Consider the following 26,032-nt stretch of genomic DNA (forward strand, 5'->3'; position numbering starts at 1 on the left):
TGGCAGTTCAAATCCCGGCGGCAGCAGCCTGACACACGTGGAAATCCCGAACATCGGAAGGTAAATATAAACTAACCTATTCTACCCCCCTAACCCTTCCTTAGGGGTGTCTAACCCTAATCCCCCCTCTAAGTGCCTACACCCCCGGGGGGGTGCCTAACCCTAACCCCCCCTTCCCCTAGCCTGACCCTGACCTCCCGGGGGGGGGGGGGGTGCCTAACCCTAAGTCCCCCCCTGGGAACCCTAAACCTAACCCTGTTGGCGCCCGGCATCCCTCCGATCTGGATGCCGGGCGCCGGTCTCCCGGCATAGGTAAAATGACAGGCGTCGAGATTTCGATGCCTGTCATTTAACCCTTGCCGGGATTTAGCAGTCGGGAAGCCGGCGGTCGGCATTGCGTCCACCAGCTTCCCGACTGTTTCCCGTCTGGCCTGCAGGCCGCAGTTTGTATGCCCTTGTATAAAAACACAATCGTAGTGTTCATTCTAGCACCCTGCACCTGTCACACCCATGCAGTTCCTCTTTTCTGCCTGGGGAGCCACTCTCTTCTCTGGTGCTTCTAGTATACTCTGGTCTGTATCTCAGCCGTTTGTTGCATTAGCTGAGTGTGCTAGAAGCACGGGTTGAGACAGGTGCTAGAATGAACATTAAATTACTATATGTGATTAGGTTCACTGGTAGGGATGTCAGGCATGAATCATATGTATTTCATATGTGGTTGGTCTAAGTTTTAACAAATGTAGGTGAACAAATATAGATGAACAAATCATAATGTAAATATTTCAGGTTGAACACATAGGATTACAGTAACATTTACAGAACCATGGAAATATGTATTCTGACAAATTTAAAAAAAAATTTACTGATAAACACTCCATTACAAGTAGGTCAACTGATTTAAGATATTCATTTTAAGGCTTACAATGATTTGTACACTTTGTATAAGAGCCTTAAAAAGGTTCAATTTCACTTGATCATGATAAAAACGATAACTTGTGTGTACTGATTAAAACGCAAATGAAAACCAAATGATTTATGATTTTGGACCACATACTTTATTCCAGATGACATCATTTGGCAACCAAATCTTTCTGAAATGTGAACCATTAAATTATAAAAAGCCCTGGTCAGATATTCAATAGCATGATTCTAGAAACCTGAATAATGACATTCTGTGAATAATCCATGAAATACAATAATATTTGGAGAAATAGTACTGTGTCAAAAACAAACAAAAAAAAAAAACTTGCATAAAAAATAAAGGTTAAAAATTATTTCAGGAGTCAGTGAGTCTTCAGTTCTGGAAATTCTAAAAACATGCCAGTCCATGAGCTATCATCCATTGCACAGGGTAGAAACTTATACTGAAGTCAGTCTATGAGAAAAGAGCTCACACTCCAAGCTTATTGGCCTGGGTAAGGACTACTTTGAGCACTGGCATAAAGGCAGAGGTTTCACTGAAATTACTGGTGCTCACTATGTGAGTATGCATGTTGAGCCCTTCCATATAGTTCCGAGACTCAATACTTCTGGCAATGTTGTGTAGACCTGCAATTATTGCAGGGGATAGCTGTAACAGAGACACAAGGAACAGTTAGATCAATATAAAATATGCAAATTATACAAGAACACATAAGATTCATTCAAATAAAGATAAAAATGTGATTCCTGCATTGGAAGTGGACGGATGCAGTAACAGCACACCTCTGCTACCCTCTCAGGAAGCCAGGTTTCCTTTAAAACCAGAAAAAAGAAAAGAATCGGATTGTTGTAAGCGCACGGCCACACAGGGGTAGAAATAACACTGTGTTTAACTACACCTACTGTGGATGGAGAAAGATTGATCTGTACAGTGCTACACCTGTATGGGCAGGTGGCTGAATCTTTTTGCAAAACTGTAGTCTGATAGCAACTATGATATTCAGATATTATTTTGTAGAAATACCTCAATTTCTAAGAGTTGTGTTTTCACCCCAACAGCATCCTTTATATATAGCCATCTATATTTACATGAAATACAATTGAAGCACAGGTGTGGATCAGGGCAAAAGGGTTAGGAAAGTCTATACCATAATTCTAGACAGATTTTAAAATTCTACTAACAAAGTAAAGAAAATGAATTAATAAAAAGAGGACATTAAGATTGCAAGCTCTCATAAGCATGACCCTGACCATGTCCACCGCCTTTCTATTTCTTTTGTACCAGTTATGTTTTCTGCTGCAATGTTATTTAAACAAGTGTTATCCTGCTACATCAACTTGTACACACGGAATCAGTACTAGCAGTGGTGTAACCAGGGGGACTCGGTCGGGGCTCATGCCCTGGGCACCGTCGGCGCACTACTGGGGGCACTGTATAGGGGTCACCACTACTGAGAACACTGCATAGGGGGGACCACTACTGGGGGCACTGCATAGGGGGGAGCACTACTGGGGGCACTGCATAGGGGGGAGCACTACTGGGGGCACTGCATAGGGGGGAGCACTACTGGGGGCACTGCATAGGGGGGGACCACTACTGGGGGCACTGCATAGGGGGGACCACTACTGGGGGCACTGCATAGGGGGGACCACTACTGGGGGCACTGCATAGGGGGGACCACTACTGGGGGCACTGCATAGGGGGGACCACTACTGGGGGCACTGTATATGGCTCAGTACTGGGGGCACTGTATATCGGTCACAACTACTGGGAATATTGCGTAGAGGGGACCACGACTGGGGGCACTGCATAGGGGGCACCACTACTAGGGGCACTGTATAAGGGTGCAGTACTGGGACACTGCTACTGGGGACATTGCAAGCGGGTCACTACTACTGGGGGCATTACGGTGCATAAGGAATGGAAAGCAATGTTTTCTGAGTGTAAAGAAACGGTGGTGTGTCATGTTGACACGCCCCCATTTTTGAGTGACCACACCCACTATTTCGCCGCACACACATTTTTCATCTTGCCCTGGGCCCCACATACCCTAGTTACGTCACTGAGTACTAGTTTTGTGCTATTTGTCATTCTGTCTATGCAGCGCATACTTGTATTTGTATCTCATGTCTTGTTATTATGCTTAATTTGTACTTAGGTATTTGTATATGGAGTTTTGGGCTATGCAGTATTTAGTGCACTTGGTAAACAGATGATGAATATGATTATGATGGTAATGATAAATATGAGTCATATTCGTTCTCATCATCATGGTATGTATCATTGTATTTGCAATCTAATGACAATAATACTGGAAATACCTCTGAAGAATTTGCTTTCTCATGATTTAAGATCTGGGACAGGTCTATCACCTTTTTATCTCCTACAGAAATGTGCTAAGGTTTTGTTAAGGAAATAATTGGTCAACTCACCTGACCCAGAACACTGTAATCGCTTATACTGTAGCTGCAACTATCCTGCATCATCAAACAGACATTTGTATAACATACTGAAATAGATTTAAAACTGCTCAATGTTCCTGCAATCATTCTGCTATAGTCAAGTGGATCTAGACTGTGGAACAGTGGTATTTTCCAAGGAGATGCTGAAGCTAACTGATGGACAGGAAAGGTAATATGAAGTGATAGAACACTATAAATAAATGACATTCTGCCTGATGTGCCCACAGGAGTGCAGCAGCATAATGAACCGCCATATGGCAAACTTTATAGGCTTACCGTTTGCTCCCTTAGTTTGTCATACAGGGATTCCAGCCTCTTATTAGCATCATCCAACTTTCTTTTGGTTTGCTGGTATAGAAAATAGCAAAGAATCCTTAGATTATTACACCGACAGTAACTAAAATCTCAACATCTTTCTGCAATGTGTGAAAATAATTTAGCAGAAAATAGTGATAAATGCCGATTTTTTTAAACCTAGTTGTGATTTTAGCCACAGCCTACATTAACCATGAATGTAACCTGTGAATTCAGTGGTTCAGATAACTAGTTATAGGTTTATGGGAGACGTATCTGGGAATAGTGTTACTGCAGACATGACTATGTAAACCCAAAGTTAGCCGGAAAACTACAACTTATAGACGGCGCACAACACTGAAATATGCTGCTGCCGCATAATGTACAGCTATTGCTAATGTAGGGTATACACTTGGCTGACAGAACGGCCATCACACTGATTTGGTGTGCATACACACTTAACGACTAACCGATATGTCTGGCCACAGGAACCAGTAGCGATGTTATGGTCAGTGGTTCCTGCAGCCGGCATATGGGACGGTCGGTCAGACCGTGCACACAGGCGGATGTCCACGATATATATCTGATAGATACATCGCATCTGCCATGCTGCACATCAGACACAAAATATCTGTGAATGATGTCATTCCCATATATATATCGTGTGTACACACTGGCTGTACAAACAAGATATCAGCCAGTGTGTATCCAGCATTACATTCCCAACTGTAACAAATTCATTAATAAGGAATTCATAAAGAATTGTTTGGCAATCTTCAATTTACATTCCAGATTCTAATACTATTTAGCAAAAATATTAATAAACATTGCAAAGGCCTAGATGGTTAGTACTTAGAATATTAGCACACATTGCAAAAACCTACATGGTTAGTAGTCAGGATATTAGCACACATTGCAAAGGCCTATATGGTTAGTAGTCAGGATATTAGCACACATTGCAAAGGCCTACATGGTTAGTAGTCAGGATATTAGCACACATTGCAAAGGCCTACATGGCTAGTACTCAGAATATTCGCACACATTGCAAAGGCCTACATGGTTAGTACTCAGGATATTCGCACACATTGCAAAGGCCTACATGGTTAGTACTCAGGATATTAGCACACATTGCAAAGGCCTACATGGTTAGTACTCAGGATATTAGCACACATTGCAAAGGCCTACATGGCTAGTACTCAGGATATTAGCACACATTGCAGAGGCCTACATGGTTAGTACTCAGGATATTAGCACACATTGCAAAGGCCTACATGGTTAGTACTCAGGATATTAGCACACATTGCAAAGGCCTACATGGTTAGTACTCAGGATATTAGCACACATTGCAAAGGCCTACATGGCTAGTACTCAGAATATTAGCACACATTGCAAAGGCCTACATGGTTAGTACTCAGGATATTAGCACACATTGCAAAGGCCTACATGGTTAGTACTCAGGATATTAGCACACATTGCAAAGGCCTACATGGCTAGTACTCAGAATATTAGCACACATTGCAAAGGCCTACATGGCTAGTACTCAGAATATCAGCACACATTGCAAAGGCCTACATGGCTAGTACTCAGAATATTAGCACACATTGCAAAGGCCTACATGGCTAGTACTCAGAATATTAGCACACATTGCAAAGGCCTACATGGTTAGTACTCAGGATATTAGCACACATTGCAGAGGCCTACATGGCTAGTACTCAGGATATTAGCAATCTGTTATTCTTGTAACAGACTAAGAAAATATACTATTATGGAAATAGATAATAGCATAACCTACAATGTATTAATTGTTTGTGGCCTATATCACATATGCGTAAATGGAGAAAGTTACATACAGGGTCGATGGCAGAAGACAAACATCTCTGAATTAGTGCCTCAAACGTGGTCTTCAGGATAAGGTGCTCCTCAGGAATGGGGTTCTTACTGATTTTCTCAGCGGGCAGGGTGTGCATGGTCTGCAACATACACATAAGCACTAAACAAATGGGCATTATAGTTGTGAGAAGCCAGTTCTTTTTACATTTATGCTCATTAAACCCAAAACGATGAAATATGTGATTATAGAGTGTATATCCTAATAGCGAAAAGATATGAATGGTTTTGAACACTGTAAAATAAGTTATGAACAATAACCTGTATGGTGTTGCCAATTGGTGCACCTGGAGCACCTTCAACATTAGGCTTTGATGAACCAAGGTGCACACCAGGCTGTCCCATGTGAGGTGCCATGCTAGGGAATGTATTCTGTACATCTGGCTGCCCAAGGGGCACTTGGGAGGGTTGATATGGTACTGATGGCACAGGAGCTCCAGACACCGGGACTTGTTGCTGCTGGGACCGAGGGTTTGCCAAAGGGCTCATTATGGGAGCAGTGATAGGAGGTGGGGGCATATAGTTTTCTAAAACCTACAGAAAAACAAAAACACCACAAGACTACATTAAGAGTTACTCACAGTAATTAACAGTAACAACAGTTTTTCAAATTAAACAGGTATATTGTACGTAAAGCACTCAAATATCTTCACTCTGCAAAGAATTAATATTTTTAACATAATGATACATACACTATGACCGAAATTGCATCTCAAAATGCTAGGTAAATAGGCCCTACATATCTAAGTATTTTTATCTCACTATATCGAATGTAGCTCAACGGTGTGTTCATTTACCGCTTGATAATTTTTTTACCATCAAAATTGACTGCAAAATTTGATTTTTCTTTTTTGTAAAATGTTAAATTAAAAACTTATTTAAATATTTTAGTTAATAAAAACACCCATAGCGGTGCCTGGCTCCTCACCAGTATCAACAGGTCAACATTGTAATATTACCCCACACATCCCCAGTGGCAACTGATTGCCCAATGGCATTACCACCCCATCCTCCAGTAGTAACAGATCTCCCAGAGACATTTGTGAATGTGCACTGTACTTATTTTGTGTTTATTCCTGATTATGTAGTATATGGGTTGTTTCCTTTATTCTAATAAGACACTTGTATTGTCACAAACCTTTTTCTTTGAAGTTCTGCTCAGTGCAGGTGGATCATTCCATCCATTCTGAGGCCCTGCAAGAGATCTGTTGTCAGCTTTTAATAAAGGCAAAGAACTGACGTTTTTTACTCTGGAGGGTGAATTCAATTGTTGTCTTGTGCCCGCAGTTCCCATCTAAAGAGACAGGTGATGCTCAATTGTTGGTGCCACTGGGTGAGAGTGCTGCAGGTGCCCATTACTTATTGCACATGTGCCCAAATGTGCAAACCATTGGCTGTGCTGCCCAATTGGCAGTTTGGGCCCCCAAAAGCCCAACTTTAATTGGATTTCTGCTTGCCACCCAAGGGGGGTGCGAGCAGAAATAATGGGCGCCCGAGGTTCTCTAGGCCAGCCGAACACACATTATTGAATATCGACGCTCACTTTAGATGGGAGATGCAGGCATCTAAAAACAATTGAGTTCCACCCTGTGAGTCATAATTTAAATCAAATTGGTTAGTGTGGCAGAAAGCAACCATAATAAAATAAATTAAAAATAGGTGTTCTCTTGGCACGGATTTATTTTTTTTATTATAAGAAAAGCTGTTATCAAGAAAACACATGTTCAGTGGGATGATGCATGAACCTGACGTGATTGTGATTAAACCATTTTTTTCAGCCAAAGGTTGCATACAAGAAAACACAAATTTTTGTATCTGTTCTGTGACAGAAATGGTCTTCAGTTACTTAAAAAAAATATGTATTAAACATAAAGGCCCGTATTCAATTAGTTTCGCGTACGCGATAAAATTTTGCATGCCGGACTTTGCCTACAACGCGTATTTTAACTTATCGTGCACGTACCTGCGATTCACCCTATTCAATTCCTAAAGACACGAAAACGGAGACACGCAAAGTCATAACAGGAGAAAAGTGGTGTCAGAATCGGGGAAATCAGCCTATACTCCCCAAAAAGATGCAGAAACATTGGGGATCAATGTAGTAGTGCCCGATTAGCCGTAATACAACAGTTTGGGGTACTTAAGTTCGCACAATTGCCTCTAATTAGCGTCTTTGCATAGGTGGTGAAGAATGGCATAAAGCAGTATTTATTGGAGAAAATAAGTAGTCCTGGCAAATTTGGGGTACCTGAAAATGGGTGCTAGCATATTTTAATGTCTCTAAAGTGCAGTTTTAATAATTGCAAATTTCCACCCTCATAAAAGCACCTGCAATGCCAAAAACACTTGACCCCTTCTTAATGCACCCCCAGAACCTTATTTGCGAACTTGTCCCCCCACTTTGTGCTTTTTCGCCCCCAAATTCAAAGTACTTTTTTGGGGTAAGTTTTTTTTCTGGATTTTTTTGATGCAGTTGTCCATTGGGGGCTGTCCCAAAAATGTTGCACTACTTTTCTCCTGCTATTCAGAGGCAAATCTTTTTCACCTATTACATTGCATTGACTTTCCGCGTACATGAAAAGCGGATGGAATTGAATATGGAGATAAGTTTCCGACAGGCGAAAAGTACTTTTTCGCGGATCTCGGCTTTTCGCTTCTAATTGAATACGGCCCAAAGTTTTAAAAGTAACGAGTGGTACTTGGCTTATTAGCAGCTGGCTCAGCTTACGCAATAATAATAATATTCACATTACAGCAGCCTGTTTCCTTGACATGTAGAAAAAGGGAAACAGACAATAGATTAAGTTCCTCCCCTAGGAGAAAACAGACAATGCGGCAAATCCCCATCCTAGGAGGCAAAGTACTAATCATCTGAAAATCCTCCTCCTCTCTATCACAGTTTACCACTAGCCAAGGAAAGGTAATGGAAGCCACACAAATAAATAGAGCTCCTGGGAGCTGCACTGTGTATTCATATATTCTTTGAAAAAATGTCTCTCTCCCCTTCAGAATTGTAAGGGGACAAACACACAATATGTATTGTTGTCACAATGCTCAAAGCATGGCTGGAAAATTGTAAAAGGACAAACACACAATAGGTACTTTATGTTACGATGCTCAAAGCATGGCTTGGGAATTCAGATGACTTAATATAGACTCCAGGCCATTCCAGGCAAGGGCAGCATTAATTGCTGCTAACACATTCATTTTATACAGTTTGGTTAAGTTATGGAAGAAGGACCAAGCTGCAGGCCTGCAAACCTGTTCAGTGAAAGCGGTCTCCCCTATGAGCAGCCTACCACACAGGGGAATGAACTGAACAGAAGCGGCCTGCCCCTTTTTTGCAAAATGGTACAGAGAAAACATAGGATGGAAACAGTGCACCCCATCTCATTTCTTTGTGGCAGCTAACATTTGTTCCTTATACAGGTATAAACTATATACCACACAGGGGAAAAGTTTTCTAAAAGAAAACAATTATAGTTTGTGTGGAACCTGTATAAATAGTTCCAGATATTGACATTGAAATATGACCAGCACAAAAGTGCCACATAGGCTCAGCAGTACAGGGCTTAATTTCCTGGAAAATTGAGGTTCACAGAGATTCTAGCACTGTTTGGCATTTCAACTTGTGCTTTCATATTCACTTATGTCTAAAATTGGGAACTCCCTCAAAATGAACATCTATTATAGGCTTGTTTATTCTTGATACAATGTATCTTGATAATAGCTTTTCTTTCAGTAACAGATAGTGGGGCAAGAACATTTAAAATTAGTCACTTAAGGGGCCCATACATCTAGCCGCTATTGCATCACTTCCTTATTCTGCCGACACTGGGGGTCGGGGTTTTCGGGAATATTCAACATGTTGAAAAATCTGGATTCCCCGATCCCAAACCAAAAATAGTTAGAATCGTCGAGTTGGGAATTTTTTACATGTTACATTTTCCCAATCCACTATGGATCGCGGATCAGGGAATCAGAGAGTTAGATGTATGGGCCCCTTTAGTAAGATTAATCATAAAAGAACATCAACAACAACAACAAAAGAATCCACTGAAGGACATTAGGTACCTTCAGCCTGGTTTTCATTTCAAATGTATACAGGTATGCTTTAAATTTATTGATTTCTTTTATAAAATGAATAGCTATGAATTTTATAGGATAAATTAATATATCAGAAATTTCTACATAATGTAATCTTCTGTTTGATTCAGCACTTGCTGCAGTTTATTCACCTTGCAGGTAAGTTGTCATATCTTGAGCAAAGGAATATTCTGCAGATGAGATGTAAACATCACTTACACACTATAAACTACATTTTATTTTTTATACACGAGAGAAAGCTATACGTTTATATAGAGAACAAGTAGCCAACTCTTTAGGAGTAGGTAATTGTTATTAATGGACATGGAATATAATGTTTGCATTGAGTGTAATTAGCCCTCTGGTGACAATATTCAATCATAAATAAAAAAAACAATTTTGCAGTCAGTTCTGTTCTGTGCGCCTGGTGCAGAGAGAATAGCTACAATGGAAGTATGGACATTAGGAAGCACATTCTTTAAATACTAACTTAGTAGACTGATTATGCCCAATTCTAGTATTGGCTCCTATAGAGTACATGCTCATAACATATGTGGTCGTTCTAGCCACCAAAATGTGGCATTCTGTACTTGTCTAAAGCCTAGATTCATAGGGAGCGGGTTCAGCCGAGACACTCTCACATGACTGGTACGACTTTCCTATTGAATGTCAGGTGTCACTGTACAAGATGCCGAAACCTTAAATCCAAACAGTATATATCACAAGTCTATGTGGAACCAGTGAAAAGGCTGGCATGCAAGTGGCATGCTCTATGTCACTGTTATTCAAACTTTTCATCAAGTACTCCTTTACAGGGAATGTTTTACAGATCTTATGCTGGACACACACACCCCGCTCCTGCGGTTCAGCTAGAGTGCCCAGCAACAGTGTGAGACCTCATGGGCACCAATCAGTGTGTAGCTATGAGGGTGGCTTCTTGCTACAAGACAATGCTGCTTACACTGTGGCCAAATTGGGCAAGATCTGTTCGTTAGTGCGATTGGCAGATGAAGGACTGTCAGGAGTACTTAAAGAAAGTTTTGAAAGAAACTACTGTACTAGACAAAAGACAACAGAAAAATGATGCCAAACAGAAAAAGACAATTCAAAATGAAAAGTAAACAAATAAGGAAACAAACAATCTATACATCACATAACTAAAAAGAAAAAAACTAAATCTAATGTGTAGCAAACAAAAGTTTATATACACCTGGTTATAACACAGCAAACGCAGAGCATACAACTGGAAGCATAGACACATGCATTTATATTCGCCACTTCCTGTCCTGACAAAAGAGGTGTAAATCCCATGCTCCCACCAACCCCTCCATTTCATGCTCAGACCTGTTCTCTGGGATGCAGGCAGCTCACTGGCAGCAGGCAGAGTACCTGTAGGTCCAGGAGGAGGTATTGCATAAGGAGCAGAGGCAGCAGGAGCTCCAGGTCCGCCATGCTGGAAGGATGCTCCAGGAGGAGGGAAAGTGGAAGAAGAAGACGACGATGATGATGATACTGGAGGGGACTGAGGTTGCATAGCATAGTGAGGCTGAGGAGAAGAGTGGGAAGACGAGGCATAAGGAGAACTATGGTAGGGGGAGGCAGAGGGTATTGAAGCTGATGGTTGGGGATGATAGACAGCTGGTCCCCCAGAACCATAAGAATACTGTTGTGACTGAGGATAGTCTACACAGAATAAAGAAGAAAGAAGAAACAATGTTAGTCTGTATATTGTCAGATAGCACACAATACTATTCTGGTATAAAATTAGTTTCCATTTGTGAAACTTTATTTCATTAATTAAAAAAACATAAATGGATGAAACGCACTCTGAAAAACCAATGAGGAAAAAAATCTCCAACTACTATTTAAAGTACTGCTACCTATAAATGGCATGAGATACTACAAACACTGATACACAACTAGTGACCCAGATAGGATGCTAGAAATACAGAGATTTTCAGCTATGACCATAAAGGTAAAATACATTATTCAGTGTTGGGTATTCCCTTTCTGCGACATTAGAGAACTAAATACCCTCCCAGAACAATGGACACACATGAAACGGCTGAGACGGGAGAGATTTCAGCTGCTATGACATCACCGGCCCTGCTTGTGGGGGAATGAACAAATCCACACAGCAAATCTACCAAAATGCCCGACACCATCTACCTGCTCTGTTAAGATACCGCCATAGTGAAATTAAGTGAAAAAGTACCCGATGAACATATTTAGTAAAGTAGACCTTATAGATCACATGTGACAACCGGACATTTTTAAAGCCAAACATACTATGGTGTGTACACACACACACACACACACACACACAGGTACATACTCTGTGGATATGGTTGCCGAGGACCCATCTGTGCATTTATGTTATAAGGATTGCTGTTCACATCTGGTGGTGGCCCTGTAACCCCTAGGGGAGATGGATACATGGCACCAGGTATATTAAAGCCAGCTGGTGGGGCATTTTCTCTCTGCAAAAACAAATGAAATAAAATGATTTAGCTACTAAACTATAGCTTCTCTCTAAACAATTACAAACAAGTTGTAAGAATAAAATCATATTTGTCTTCCAATTACTAGCAGATTCCAATTGGAATGTGGCCCCATTCATGCACCCTTGAAATGTGTCAGCGTTTATATTGCATCATATCGAACAGTGACATATAAACTGGGTTTGATCGAGACCTTAAGAGATCAGCTCTCTTCCAATGGGTCATCAGGTAAAATAAGTCTACATCTTAAACATAACATTACGTGCCAAAGTAAACTTTACCAGCTCCTTTCCTTCCAGCAACATACTGTGCAACGTGGAACTTGTGTACTTTATTAATGATTTCTGGATTCCAGGACACACTATTGTGCAGAGTCAGCGCATGCCCAGCGTTTGCAAGCAACATAGGGGGAGGGGAAAGAAAGAAGTAAATCTGCTGAGGGTTGCAATGTAATACCTGTGTGTCAAAGGATGAGGCAGCAGGTGCAAAGCTGACAAGGGCAGTAGGGTTTTTGTTACTCCAGGAAGTGACAGTAGGGGCAATTCTAACCTGAAGTAAACAAAGAAATAACAAATCACTGGAAAACTAAGAGAAGAACTAAATTGTGTCTTGGACAAGGGCAAGTGTTCTTTTGGTCCTAGAGAGAAAAATAATACCAAATTAAATCCGCTGTGCGTTTAGTCAAACTTCAGCTAAAGCACCAGGTATCTTGTGATCTTGGATTACCATGTGCCCTGAAAAATGCCTCAAGTTTCTTAATTGTTTGTCTTTGTTAGACTACTAGCACCACTCTATGGCTATGAACAAAATAAAAATACTCCAATCTTTGAATGTGCATTATTCAAAGCCTCCAGAAGCTCAAAAGGAAAGAGCAAGGAAATTGTTGCCGTTATGATGCCACACTATGACAATTAAGGAATTTCACTAAGGAATTTCAGCCATGCTTTAACAATCAGTGCTTCTCCCCCAGCATATAAGATACTGCTCCAGTCTTAGAGATACCCCCTACTCAGATCCTATTGGTCCATACTCATACTACTGTGCAGAATTCTAAAACTATGTGCTGCTGACAATTGTGTCAACAGTACCTGATTGGATGGATGCAACAGGAGATACAAATACCTAGCCCCCGGATATCCCCAGGACTGTGGAGGTTCTGTTCCTGCAGTAAGATTAGTGATGATCTGCTCTATGGGAAAGGTGTGTTTACAGTTTAACTTGTACTACTGTTGGAGCTCTTCTTTAATGTGACACAGAAGACTTGTTACTAGCACACCACACATTTATTTACAAATGAGTCTTCGTTGTAGTGAGCATGTTTAATAACTAATCTGCAATCTCACAAAACACCATATAGAGTTGAGGCATAATCTCCAATTCCGAAAGTATACATGTATTCAGCTAATACAATTACGAATACTTCAATTTAAAAACTGTGTCCCTTTACCTGAGGGTAGTACTGGTTGTCAGTTGTCTGTTTCATGTGTGTTGACGTAGACTGTGGTACACCTGCTGGTCCTCCACGAGATGCTGGAATGCTAGGAGCATTCTCTCCTTGTGCTCGGGATAATCTGTCACGCAACTGCACAATGTTCAACTAATGGAAGCAAAAATCTTCATGTTTACTACAGCACAAGCACTATTTGATAAGTAAAGTATGAGGGATAAACCATAAAAGGTCCATTGCTTAGCCTAGTAATAATGCAATTTAATGAAGTGAGGTGTTGCAGTATAATGTGGGATCCTTTTTGCATGTGCATAAAACACGTTTCTAAACAGGAGCACTGTATAACATATGTTGTGGCATATAAACACCACCAAGTCAGTTTAAGCACATCCATAATTGTGCAGGGGTTTTAAGTGGCATCTCTGTAAAGGTAAGAAATAAGCACATACTATCCCGGATTGTAAAAAAAAGTGCACCAACCATTCATGCATACTCCGGCTACATGGGTTTAACATAAAACCATGTTTTTTTTTTGCACATGAATGGCCCTTAGTACTGGGTGGAGGTTTGTTCTCACACATTTAGGGAAGAGTGCATGACACAAATGCATAAGAGTTGTTGTTTTTTAGATTTTGTTTTATACCATGTAAATTTTTGTTTAAAACTTTATGTATTATTAATGTGGGACCTTATTCATGTTGCAGAGCAGTACCATTCAAACTAGTATTAGGTGACTCAATGGCCAGTGTACATCTTTTGAGGAGGGCTAGGGCAGATAAGAATCTGGTCTACCCCTGCTTGTACTAAAATTACACAATGGGCGACCCCAATATCCAGACTGGGTGCTGTATTGTGGCTATTGTGTGTAGAAACTAGAGGCTGTCCTTGTCAACAATGTTTTAATGTCAACTTTTTAGGATGTAAAAAGTTTGTAAAATGAAGGAAACAAACAAAAACAAATTACCCAATCCCCTCCCTTAGCCTCACCTGGTTGGTGTTACTGGGCAAAAAGGCCATAGCAGCAACAAGGCTGCCCTGAGCTGCAAGCAAGTTGGCATACTGACTCATCTTCTCCGCCAGCAGGGCTCCCACATCATGTGTCTCCACAGCCTGTGTGACCTGCACTGCTTTACGAAGGATAACCACCTTTTCTATCAGATCCTAAAGAATCGCATGATAAGGGAAAGGGAAAAAACACAGTTCAGCGAAAACACTTGTTTCTATTTATACATGCCACAGAGATACACATTTCCATCTTTCTGGTAGCACTTCTACATTCTGAGATGGTGCATTTTATAACACTGCAGAACTGAACTCTGTAAGCTCTGTAGCTTTGAAGAAAAGGTTTTGTTATGGCATACAAATATGTAAATTGCTCTATTTATTTGCATGCAGGGTAATTACTGGCTGATTTGAATGTGGCCCATAAATGTGGACACACCCCTCTCATATCTAAATCTCTCTGTACATTTTACATGTGCACCACCTGCAGTGCAGCATGGTTTTGCCAAGGTGCCCAGTTATTTGCTCTTTTTGCTTTACTCCCAATTCAGAATCAGGCCCATAATTACAACTTGAGCCACACAATTTCATAGTAAATATCCATGCCTTCAGTTTGTTTTAAAAAATGCCTGTATAAAAGCACTGACTATGTGGTATCTCCCTTAGCCCTAGAGATCATTTTCATACCGCCCCTGAACATAATCATCTTTCTTTAGACCCCTCTGTCCCCTCCAAATTTGCCGTCTGAAAATAAAACAGAGTGGTCTTTATGATTAAGACCAACCACTCACTCAGTACAACATTGAGGGGTCTATTTACTAAGCAGTGTTAGGGAGACAGATTGAAAAGTGATGAGAAAGTGATAAGGTGCCAGCCAATCAGCTCCCAACTGTTATCTCATAGGCTCAGTTTGAAAAATGGCAGTTGGGAGCAGATTGGCTGGCAACTTATCACTTTTCACTCTGTCTCCTAAAGGTGGGTACACACTATACAGATATATCTGCAGATGACAGTTGTTCGTACACACTGAACAACCATCATCTGTGCCTGCCCGCAGGTCTCGGCCACCAGGGGGCGTGTCACGGCGGGCGGGGGGCGTGTCCCGCTTCCCTCGTCGCACCTGCCGCTGTGTGTGTACGAGCGGTCTGTCCATCAGCTGTGCAGCCAATGCAATATGTCGGTGAACACCGACGCTCATCGACATCGCGGGTACACACTGCCCAACGGGCAGCAGATACATTGGCCGATCAATTGATCGGACAATGTATCTGTCACTGTGTACCCAGCTTAACACTGCTTACTAAATAGACCCCTTAATGACCAATTTGAGAGAGAGGAATACACTGACACAATCCGAATTAAGGGCTGTAGTTTAAAGTGCAATAATAGTTTTCAAAATCGCCTACTTCACATGTTGTTCCTAAATGTGGTGATACTGCAAGATTAATTCAAACCAGGAGTGAAAACAATTTGCATTATTGCAAATACGAATTCCTAAATGCTACTGTGTGTGTGTAAATGACCATCATTGAAAAAACCATGGCTTATTAATAAAAATGTTTTGGCACCCCTTGCATTGGAACATGGGTCCCGATTCAGCTTGGGTCGCAAAGCTGCGTTCGCACGCACCCGGTTGATGTCTGTGTTCTGCGCGTGCATCGCAGTGCACGTGTGCGAATCGGCCGCTGCGATCTAGAAGCGATCGCAGCAAGCACGCAGATCCATTGCACAGTGATTGACATGAAGTGACCCTTTGGGGGTGGCGATTTGGGGTGTTTGATAGAAGTGCCTGTGTGTTTGAACGCAGTTACGGGGCGTCCATAATTAACCCCTGCGATAGCATACGATGGCAGAGGTCTAGCTGGCGACAGGAAGTTTAGCATTTGTGTGGGAGGTCATGGTCAACCACATCTGTGCGAATAGGTCCGATGTTACCGATGTTTTCGCTGACTTGCAGATGTACGTAATGGGAAATGGGCGGCTTTATACAGTGGTGGGCAGCTTGGTATATAGTGCTGTGGTTGCCATGCGATTGCATTCATTAACACATTTTTTCACAGCGAGCAGGTGCGTACGAAGCCTTGCGATCCATGCTGAATCAGGCCCATGGTTTGTACAGGTACACAGTTACTTGCTCTTTTTTGTTTTACTCCCAATTCAGGATCAGGCCCTGTGTGTACAAACTGGCCGAAACGAAAAACGTCTCACTTAGGTCAATGTAATCCCAGAAAACACAGCAGGACCTAGCCCACTACTGTGCCACAGCTTTATCATTATACAGTTTTTATTCCGAACTCAAAATTCACAAAGGATAGTTTTCATCTGACGTTTATCATAAACAGGTTATACTTTCCAGGCATCTCCTATAAATTGTGAAGAATCATTTTAAGGAATGTACAATTTTTGTCAAATCAGAGCAGAATAAACCCGCAGTCTCTATGTATAGACAACGGGCAACATACTCACCTGCAAGGAGAGGGGGCTTGCTCCATCCTGGGCTTTGGTCCAACAGGCCACTAATTTTTCCACATTTCCTGCACAGATGTAGCACAGACAAGCTTGTGTCTGGAGGGAAATATCACCCTCATTCTCAAGTCTGGAGCCCAACAGATCTGAAAGGACAGCGAGGAAGAGTCAAAGACAGCAGTTTCATCTATCTACTACCAAATAAACCATTGCTTCATCTTCAATGTTCAATTTGCCAGCCTAAACTGTTGCGGTCATATGCCTCAGGGGTGGTTTGCAGAAGGAGAGAAACACATTGTGTGCCTGCATGATAACTGTAGGCTAATTTCCATGCATTCAAGAAATAAGATTCACTGATTTATGTGAAACCAACAGAGCCAAAACACAACAGTTATGAGTTGCTTAGATGAATCAATGAAGACAAATCAATAGAAGCTAGAATTGGGAAAAAGTTTGTAGTAAAGCAATCCCTATGTTATTCCTGGTTATGCAATTCCCTATATGATGGCACACAATAGCAAGTAGATATTTGACTGATTAAATGAATAGAGAACAACTTTCTTCGGTAATTCATTATCAGAACACCTCTCTCCACAGCTTACAGACGTGGTCCCCTTCTCCTGACTATTTTCCCACTACAGATGTACCCTCATACTCCTATCCCTTTGGCGGAAGACACCTGGTTAGATTCCTGTGCTGTGCACATTCTTCAATTTTGCATGTAAGTTTGCATACAGTGTACTAGGAATTTAGGATTCCCTGTCACAAAGGAAAGTCGTAGATACAGCATACAAAGTATGGCGTGGGTCACTCGTGTCAGACTTGTGTTTACACGGCCTGCTTACTCTTTCTTGTATCTTACTTTGCTCATAGCGTACTAGGGACCTGAGTCAGTGTTGTACACTATTCCAATGTTCACGCATATCAGCAAATATCAGTGGCCTGCGTCACAGCCATAATGCACACGCGCAGCAATTGAATTGAGATTTCGGTTGCAGTGAGGATTCAATCGCAAGTGATCGACAGGAACCGAACATTTTGTGATAGTCAATGTTTGTCTGACCTGCGTCCGATGTGGTGTATGTGTATGCACTTGTGGACAGCTACGAAGGCTCCGTGGGAGTCTCAATAAACATTTCTGCGGCTGCTGCATTAGCATATTTCTGCACATCCACAGAGAATTGCAGCTGTGGCAGCATTAGTGCACAACTCTGAATCAGGCCCTAGGTGCTTAGGATTTTTGTAGCAAAGGAATTGGCACAAAGACATCTATTAAGCATAGTGATGCAGGACACTCGTATCTGACCCATCTTGTCTTTTTACCCTAGATTGTTTCATTTTTCCTCAATTTGAACCTTATTTCGCTAGAGTACTAGGTACTCAGGACTTAAGTCTGTGGTGCGCTAAATATGGCCATTTGGTGCGATTTCAGGATAGGTGTATGTGGACACATCTGTACAAGCTTTGCAAAATGCCAATTTTAAAGACAAAAGCTAGTAAAAAAAAAACACAGCACGGGAGCAGTGTATTATATACATAGGCTATTTAGCTAAGAAATAAATTGCTGATGGGCAGAAAAAATACACAGCATGTGAATATGTTAAGAATGGATGGAATAGATCATGTATTCATTAGGATAATGATGATAACCAATTAGTACAAGCAAAATACAGATGTGAATCCATACCGCATAGAGAGGCAAATTCTTCAGTCCTTGCATAGGTCAGTACTGCAGCCAAAGCCTCCCTCCAGTTCTTCAGGTCACATGACTGAACAATCTCACTCCAGTTCTTGGTCACTACAGCAGTTATTAGCTAACACACATACACATAATGTCTCATTAGTGTGAAAATAAATGAAGTGTTACAGGCATGTTATCAGAAGTGTTTAAAAATCAAACAAAAAAAACACATGCTAACACTCCAACATGTATCCTTTCCATCATAGGTTTTCATTGAAAAAATAAGGGGAAGGTTCTTTTAACGACGACTTTCCAATGTACACTAACACAATGCAGGTTATCTGGCAGGAAAAACTCACTTGGTGTGCAAGATTTTCCTACCACTCTAACCCCACCCTATTACACATGTTGCACAAGGTTCAGATTCACACTTAATTCAACCCCCCCGCCCTCCCAAAAAATAATCACTGGGAGTGGTATGCAAATTAGCCACCCCATCCTAGAGTATAAACACGGTTTGATAAATTTACATAAATGCTTCCCAAATATTGTAGATCTGTCTATTAACCACTTAACTGACGATTTTTCCATCAAAATGCGGCCAGAAATTGCCGATGTCTGGGGAGCTAGAGGAGACCCGTTGTGCACACGTGTAGAACAAATTTCCTCTTCAAAAACACAGCAGCAGCTGGCTGCGTTCACATCCCATATGTCCAAGTCAGTTAAGTGGTTAAACAAATACTTTTTTTTTTTTTATAAATTGATCATAAATATGCCAAATGACAGAGTGGCAGATTAATACTTTATATTTGAGGTGTTAAAAGTCCAACACCTGAATTTGTGTGTATGATAACTCACCGAAGTGTTTTGGAAGTACATTTTCATAACACAAATATCAGCAAATAGCCCACCTATACCATGCAGTTGGAAAAGCCAAACATTTTGCATTAAACAGCAAAAACATTGCTAAGCTAATGGAATACACAGCAGGCTCCTTACGGGCAAATGTTTTATAAATGCATTACTTCATTTGGATAGGTAAGATTTGAACAATCTTACAGCAATAAATTATTGGTCTGCCACTGCTTAACATTACTAATTCCAGTAATGTAGGCAAAATAATGCTTCAATTCCATAATTTAGGAGAAGAAAATGTGAAGCGCTTACCCTGAATTAGTTGATAAGTCAATTACAACATTTATTAAGAATCTCAATAATCATAGATATATAAATACATTCATAAATCCTATTAGCAGGTAATGATCTGCGTGGTGCATAAAAAAAAATCCACAGACCATAAAAAAAGGCAGCCTCTGGATGTTATACTGGGCTGATCAAATGAACTTTGCACCAAGTCTCGTGAGTTGTAACGAACTTTACTTCACTTAGTAGAGAGCACTGTAGTTTCACAATGACGCTGATACAATGTATTAATAGGGTAATATTGAGAAAAAGTCACCTGTCAGTGAGGAAATATAATCTCATATCCTTTTAGCCATTTATTAGCAACATTCCCATAAGAAATCAAAGCAGCCAGTGATAGTTCCAGTATAGATATAATTGCAGCTAGCATTCCATATTAGAGATAGTCGCTTTTAATTAATAACAATAAATCCAAGTGCTCTGTCCACAGAATATATTGTCAGTATCCTTTTGGCAGCACTTACGTAGCCATAAAAAACACTCAGATTTAGGGCGCAACACATCAGCTCTGGTTTTAACTAGTGAAACACCACTTCATAAAGACACACAAATACAACAAGGAAAAACCATAAGCGCTTAGAGATAAAAGTCCAAAGGGAGATAATAATCCTAAAAGATGCAGCTTTACTGTCTCAACAAAGTTGTCCTATTCTCTCATCACTCCAGCATGGAATTTCGTAATATGAGAAACAGAACAAAATACAATGTGTTAAACAACTGTCTGCTGTACTAATAACACACACAAAAAACTTACATAGCCACTTGGCACCCTATTTCATATGCTGGCTCTGTCCTTCGCTGTTCCCCGCAGTGATATTGGACTCACTTGTAGTCCTTAGAAAGGTGACCACCGTTATCAGGTGTCCTGTGGTGAGCGGCCCATGATGGAGGCACAATCTGTCAGTAGTGGCAAGCAGGTGCACTATCAAGCGAGGTCCCAGTAGTAGTGCAGTACAATATCCTGCGTAGGATTGTTGTCTTGACGCGTTTCTCCGGGTTTAGTAACTCCCGGTTGCATCAGAAGGCAAGATTTTATGCGAGAACCGGGAGGTGGTATTTATGATAAATCCTCCTCTCCCAATTAATTAAGAAACAAGTAGCACTTGTGTTTGATAAGCTTTTTGTGCATTTCTGGATACCATGGTTTAAAGGCACCCCTTCTCATTTGTAATCATGCTATGCACCGTGCAATGAAAATAGAAAATACTATATGTGTATAGAAGACAAGAAGAACACATTTAAAAAAAACAATTAATTGAAAGGTGACTTTCTCAATATTACCCTATTAATACATTGTATCAGCATCATTGTGAAACTACAGTGCTCTCTATCAAAGTAAAGTTTGTTACAACTCACAAGACTTAGTGCAATGTTTATTTGATCAGCCCAGTATAACATCCAGAGGCTGACTTTTTTTTTATGAACTACGCAGATCATTACATGCAAATGATCTATTTTTAATCTGCTATTATATGTAATTGGTTTTATGAATGTATTTATATATCTATGATTATTGAGATTCTTGTTGTAATTGACTTATCAACTAATTCAGGTTAAGCGCTTCACATTTTCTTCTCCTATGTTCATTTTCTGTGGGGTGTAGATGTGCCAGCCACTACCTGAATAAGTGGTCTGTGAAGCTAATACAGAGCGCACCATTTGCCTTTTGTATTAATTCTGTAATTTGATGTTATTTCTGTTTTGAGGAACATACATACCCTTGTTATTTTGCTCTGTGTTTTAGCAAAGTACTTTTTTTGTGTCCTAGCCAGTAAATCAGGTCCACCAGCAATGGCCAGAATTATCGCATCTGCCATGCGATTATCATGCAAGCAAAGATCAACTGCACTTTCAAAGTTACCCATCAGAAGGGCTTGGGTAATAAGTCCATCTACATCTACAACATAAAAAAAATTAGCCAATAAGAAAAAAGTAATAAAATAACAATACAAACTGTCCATTCAAGTGCTCCATTTATAAAGGGCAGAAAGCCAATAACAGAAGTTCACTTGCTACTCTCCATCAATTGGGAACAACAGAACTTTAAATGCAGCAATCCAATGTTGCGTTGTTCTCTTTTTTTAAATAAATCACTGTGGCAGGCTATAGGATGAAACTTCGTAATTGCCATTTTCTTGTTTGTCACTTAAGAATATTAGAAAGGTTTTTCAGTTCAACACCGTTTCATGTGACTACCATGGCAACCACAGTCACATGGCACATGTAATGTACAGAGAGACTTTGGAATGCACCTCTGAGCTTAAACTGAGTGTGCACTGTAAAATTCTCCCCCTCTCCAATCACATAGTTACAGAGGCTTCCCACACGGTACACAACACTTAGAAGTCAAGAAAAGCAATTCAAACACGTCATTATTTGTAAATGAGATTTTAGCCACTAATATATTTAATGATTTAATATATAGATTTAGATATATTTCATATTATACAACTATTCCTGGCAGTGATGCAGAGAGTGAATTTGAGAAGGGGATAATGATTTGACAGTTACATCATAATAAGCTGCTGCATGCTTTAAAGGTAATTAACTTCCTATTTAATGAAAAAAAAAAAAAAAAAACATTTTCTGTAGGATTGCTACTCTAAGTGTATGTTCACAAAAGCATTTTTTTTGTTTGTTGTGTTACTAATAAGTCATAGGGCTCGATTCAATTAGACGCAATAATGACCACCAGGGAGATAGCGACCCATTGATCTGTACTTTGTGACAGCTATAAAGTCTACACGTACAGTATGCAACTCGGAAGTTTAGTTAAAAAAAATGTCAACAGTTTTTACAAAGACTCCTCCAACTGTGCAACTTGAAAAGTAAACATAAAACACTTGTGTGGACGAACCATAGGACTTACTGATGATATGAAATGGTTAAGAAAAAAACACAAGATGTATCCAAAACTTCATTAAGGATAAAGTAGAAGAGTTTACACAGTGAATCAGTTTAAAGATAACAAGCCACATTCATACACAGTAGACTATGGGCCTGATTCAGATTCGTTCGCTAGCAAGCCATCGCTAGGAGCGAGCGATGTTTTGCAAAGTGCGCATGCATCGCAGTGCGCGTGTGTGAACTAGTATGAGCGATCGGGAAACAATCGCTCGCCCAGCAGAGACAGCCCAGCTGAATGAGTGACAGGTCAAGCCGTTTGTGGGTGGTAACAGGGGCAGGCCACTGGAAACAGGAAGTGGAGGTGCGAACGCAGGCATGCCTGAGCATCAACGCTGTTTCAGAGCATAACTAACAGGCAGCGTCATAGTACACGTCACCTGGTTGAATTATACACTGAAGTGCTCGTAGTGCTTGTGGTAGGGTACAGTCAACCGCAAGCGCTACAGTCAGTTCCGATGGAACCCGACATACCGAAGGTTGTATATACTTCCTGGAGATGAGGTTCGGTAGTGGGCGGCTAATGATAGGCTGGTGGGCGTCTGCATACACAAAGTGATCGCACGCCAAGACATAGTGAGAGTGCTTATGCCTTGCCGTGCGATCGCCTGCCTTGACGTCACTTAGCTGAATTTGCATACGCTGGGAGTGAGCGTCCGCATCTAGCGACCTGGTCTGAATCGGGCCATAATTCACCATCCAAATATGCTATGGGATGAGCATTTGAGAAAAATCTGGTAATCAATAAATGTCTTACAGATAAATTAGATGTGCTATTAGAGACACAATCTATGTAAACAGAGATAAGAAAAGAGGTTTCTAATGTATTAGATTTCAAACGTATTTGCTTCTTCCTCCTTATCAATCAGAAGTGTGAGCTTATGTATGTGTGAAGTCCAATACCCGGAAATCTTACGGATTGTTACAGTTTACGCTGGGTCATGCTTAGCAGCTATAGACTTTTATACCCGATATACATTCCTAACTGTGATACTGTACATGAGGGTTTACAGTACAAAGTTACAATGAAATTCATCCATTATATGCATCTATCAAATCTATCCAAATACGAACCCTATTTTCAGGTGTATTACACTAGGTATTAGTGCTTATAGTATTTATTTTCATGTAATGTCAATGCTTCATGACTTTTTTAACTGTGCATTTGTAGGGATGAGTATTTGGCATACGTTGAGCAAGGTTCCATTCATTTCACTGAATGGTCCTAATCCAGCGGTGGCCAACCTGAGGCTCTTGAGCCACATGCGGCTCTACCATTGTCCTGATGCGGCTCTCCTGCCAGCAATGACTGCTGGAGTGACACATGGAGATGCTGCTGTTGTGACACATCAGGGGCCGCTGGAGTTACACATGGAGAGGCTGAATTGTATTATGTGAACCTGGTTTTTTTCCAATGTATTTTTTGTGGAAGTGGCTTTGACAGTGTATTATTTGTGGATGTGGCTTTTTCAGGGTATTTTATGTGGAAGTGGCTTTTTCAGGGTATTTTATGTGGAAGTGGCTTTTTCAGTGTCTTATTTGTGGAAGTGGCTTTTTCAGTGTATTTTATGTGTATCTGGCTTGTTTCAGTGTATTATTTGTGGATGTGGCTTGTTTCAGTGTATTTTATGTGGATCTGTTTTTTTTACATTGTTCTGGCTTTTTCTTTCCCTTTAATAGTTACCTCCATGGTGATTGTGTGCACGTGCTTTTACATACTCCTACAAAAATCGTTCCAGGGGCGTGGCCTAGCTGGCACATGGCCACACCCCTTTTTGCAAGTGCGCCTTCAGCGCGCGCATGATCTCGGCTCTTTGAATATCTACAGATATTTTGGGCTCTTTGAATCGGACTGGTTGGCCACCCCTGTCCTAATCCGTGCATGTGATGTATTAAATACTGAACTTTTCTATCATTCCACAGCATTATATATACATAGGATATGGAAAAGGACACAACTCTGCATGTCCAAGCCACCAAAGTTTTCCCTTCAAGTAAAACATTTCAAGTCATGCAACAAATTATTAATAAGTTTACCTCTGCTCACTGATATATTAAATGTTTCACCTGGCAGGGTGGCGTCACCACTCTCTCTTTTATCCACATTTAGATTCTAAGGTAAGATAAAGACAAAGATGGATTTAATAAAAGTATGGCACACAGTGGTTTACCTTAAAGACTCGGGTAGCGTAAGCGTGGGTGGTATTCAAGGCAACGAATCAATCAAGTACTGTAGTACTGTAACTTAGCTGGATTAATATAACCAACTATAAAAAAAATTATTAACCATATCGAAACTCGCAAAGACATTTTAATTGGCTTTTGATTGTGGTTAATAAGTCTCAATGACAGTAAAGCCATAGAACAGCATAGAGAGCTTAGGATAGATTGTAGGAGCATTAAAGAAAGAAATAAAGTACCTCCCCCAAGACCAGCTCTTCTGTAGGCTCACCCGCTTCCTCATCACTTTCTACAGTTTGTTCAGATTCTTTTGCAGCCTTTTATGTATTTATATTAAGAAATGTGGGTGGGGGATGAGGGGGGAGTATGAAAGATTCAAAAGACAAAAAAAAAAAGGGATCAGTTTATATAGAAATCAGGGATAACAAAAGTACATGGCAAGTCATATGGTCTTTTCAACTCGAAATGTTCAAAATTCCAACAAAGGGCCGTATTCAGTTAGGTGCGAAAAGTCCCACTGCCAAGGTTTTCGCCGTCATCGCTGGATTTCAATACGGAAAATTATCGCACTCGTCGCCGCTTATCCCCGTATTCAATTCGAAATCGGCAAAAACGTGACCCGGTGAAATGCAAAGAAGCGAAAAGTACTGTCAGGTTTGGGGAAATCAGCCTGACACCTCCCAAAAGATGCACTGACATGGGGGATCACTATGGATACCTCTGAATAGCCCTGCTGAAGGTATTTGGGGAACTTAAATTGTCTCAATAGCTGCTAATTAGCGTCTTTGAATAAGTGGTGATGGATAGCAATTTGTTTTTTTAGAAAATAAGTAATTCCAGCAAATTTGGGGTACCTGAAAATGGGTGCTAGCATATTCTAAAGTTGCTAAAGTCAAGTTTAAAAAATAGTGAAAAATCCACCTTCCGCAAGTACCTGTAATAAAAAAAACACCTGGGGCATACTTGGGGGACCCCCTGGTGTCTATTTCACTAGTT

At 40.7% G+C, this 26,032-nt stretch overlaps 1 protein-coding gene across 9 annotated transcripts in view; it reads right to left on the reverse strand.

Moving 5' to 3' along the window:
• Positions 1–1,032: 1,032 nt before the first annotated feature.
• The window catches only part of SEC31A (SEC31 homolog A, COPII component), a 58,646-nt gene continuing 33,646 nt past the window's right edge, over positions 1,033–26,032 (reverse strand). Inside the window, exons 14-29 of one of the 9 annotated variants that reach the window (XM_088452142.1) lie at positions 25,276–25,353; positions 24,923–24,968; positions 21,670–21,848; positions 18,755–18,881; positions 17,068–17,213; positions 14,587–14,760; positions 13,600–13,749; positions 12,609–12,701; positions 11,987–12,131; positions 10,996–11,334; positions 9,804–9,842; positions 6,704–6,759; positions 5,827–6,099; positions 5,529–5,648; positions 3,661–3,732; positions 1,033–1,570 (exon numbers count right to left, since the gene is read on the reverse strand). In XM_088452142.1, the coding sequence (XP_088308268.1) occupies positions 1,391–1,570; positions 3,661–3,732; positions 5,529–5,648; positions 5,827–6,099; positions 6,704–6,759; positions 9,804–9,842; positions 10,996–11,334; positions 11,987–12,131; positions 12,609–12,701; positions 13,600–13,749; positions 14,587–14,760; positions 17,068–17,213; positions 18,755–18,881; positions 21,670–21,848; positions 24,923–24,968; positions 25,276–25,353 (2,217 nt within the window). In that variant the 3' untranslated portion in view covers positions 1,033–1,390. Of the gene's footprint in view, positions 1,571–3,660; positions 3,733–5,528; positions 5,649–5,826; positions 6,100–6,703; positions 6,760–9,803; positions 9,843–10,995; positions 11,335–11,986; positions 12,132–12,608; positions 12,702–13,599; positions 13,750–14,586; positions 14,761–17,067; positions 17,214–18,754; positions 18,882–21,669; positions 21,849–24,892; positions 24,969–25,275; positions 25,354–26,032 lie in introns of all 9 variants that reach the window. The other 8 variants (XM_088452140.1, XM_088452143.1, XM_088452146.1 and 5 more) reach the window with 8 other exon arrangements.

The sequence above is a fragment of the Taudactylus pleione genome, unplaced genomic scaffold (assembly GCF_031769625.1).
Source record: "Taudactylus pleione unplaced genomic scaffold, aTauple2 ptg000033l, whole genome shotgun sequence".
NCBI classification, from domain to species: Eukaryota; Metazoa; Chordata; class Amphibia; order Anura; family Myobatrachidae; genus Taudactylus; species Taudactylus pleione.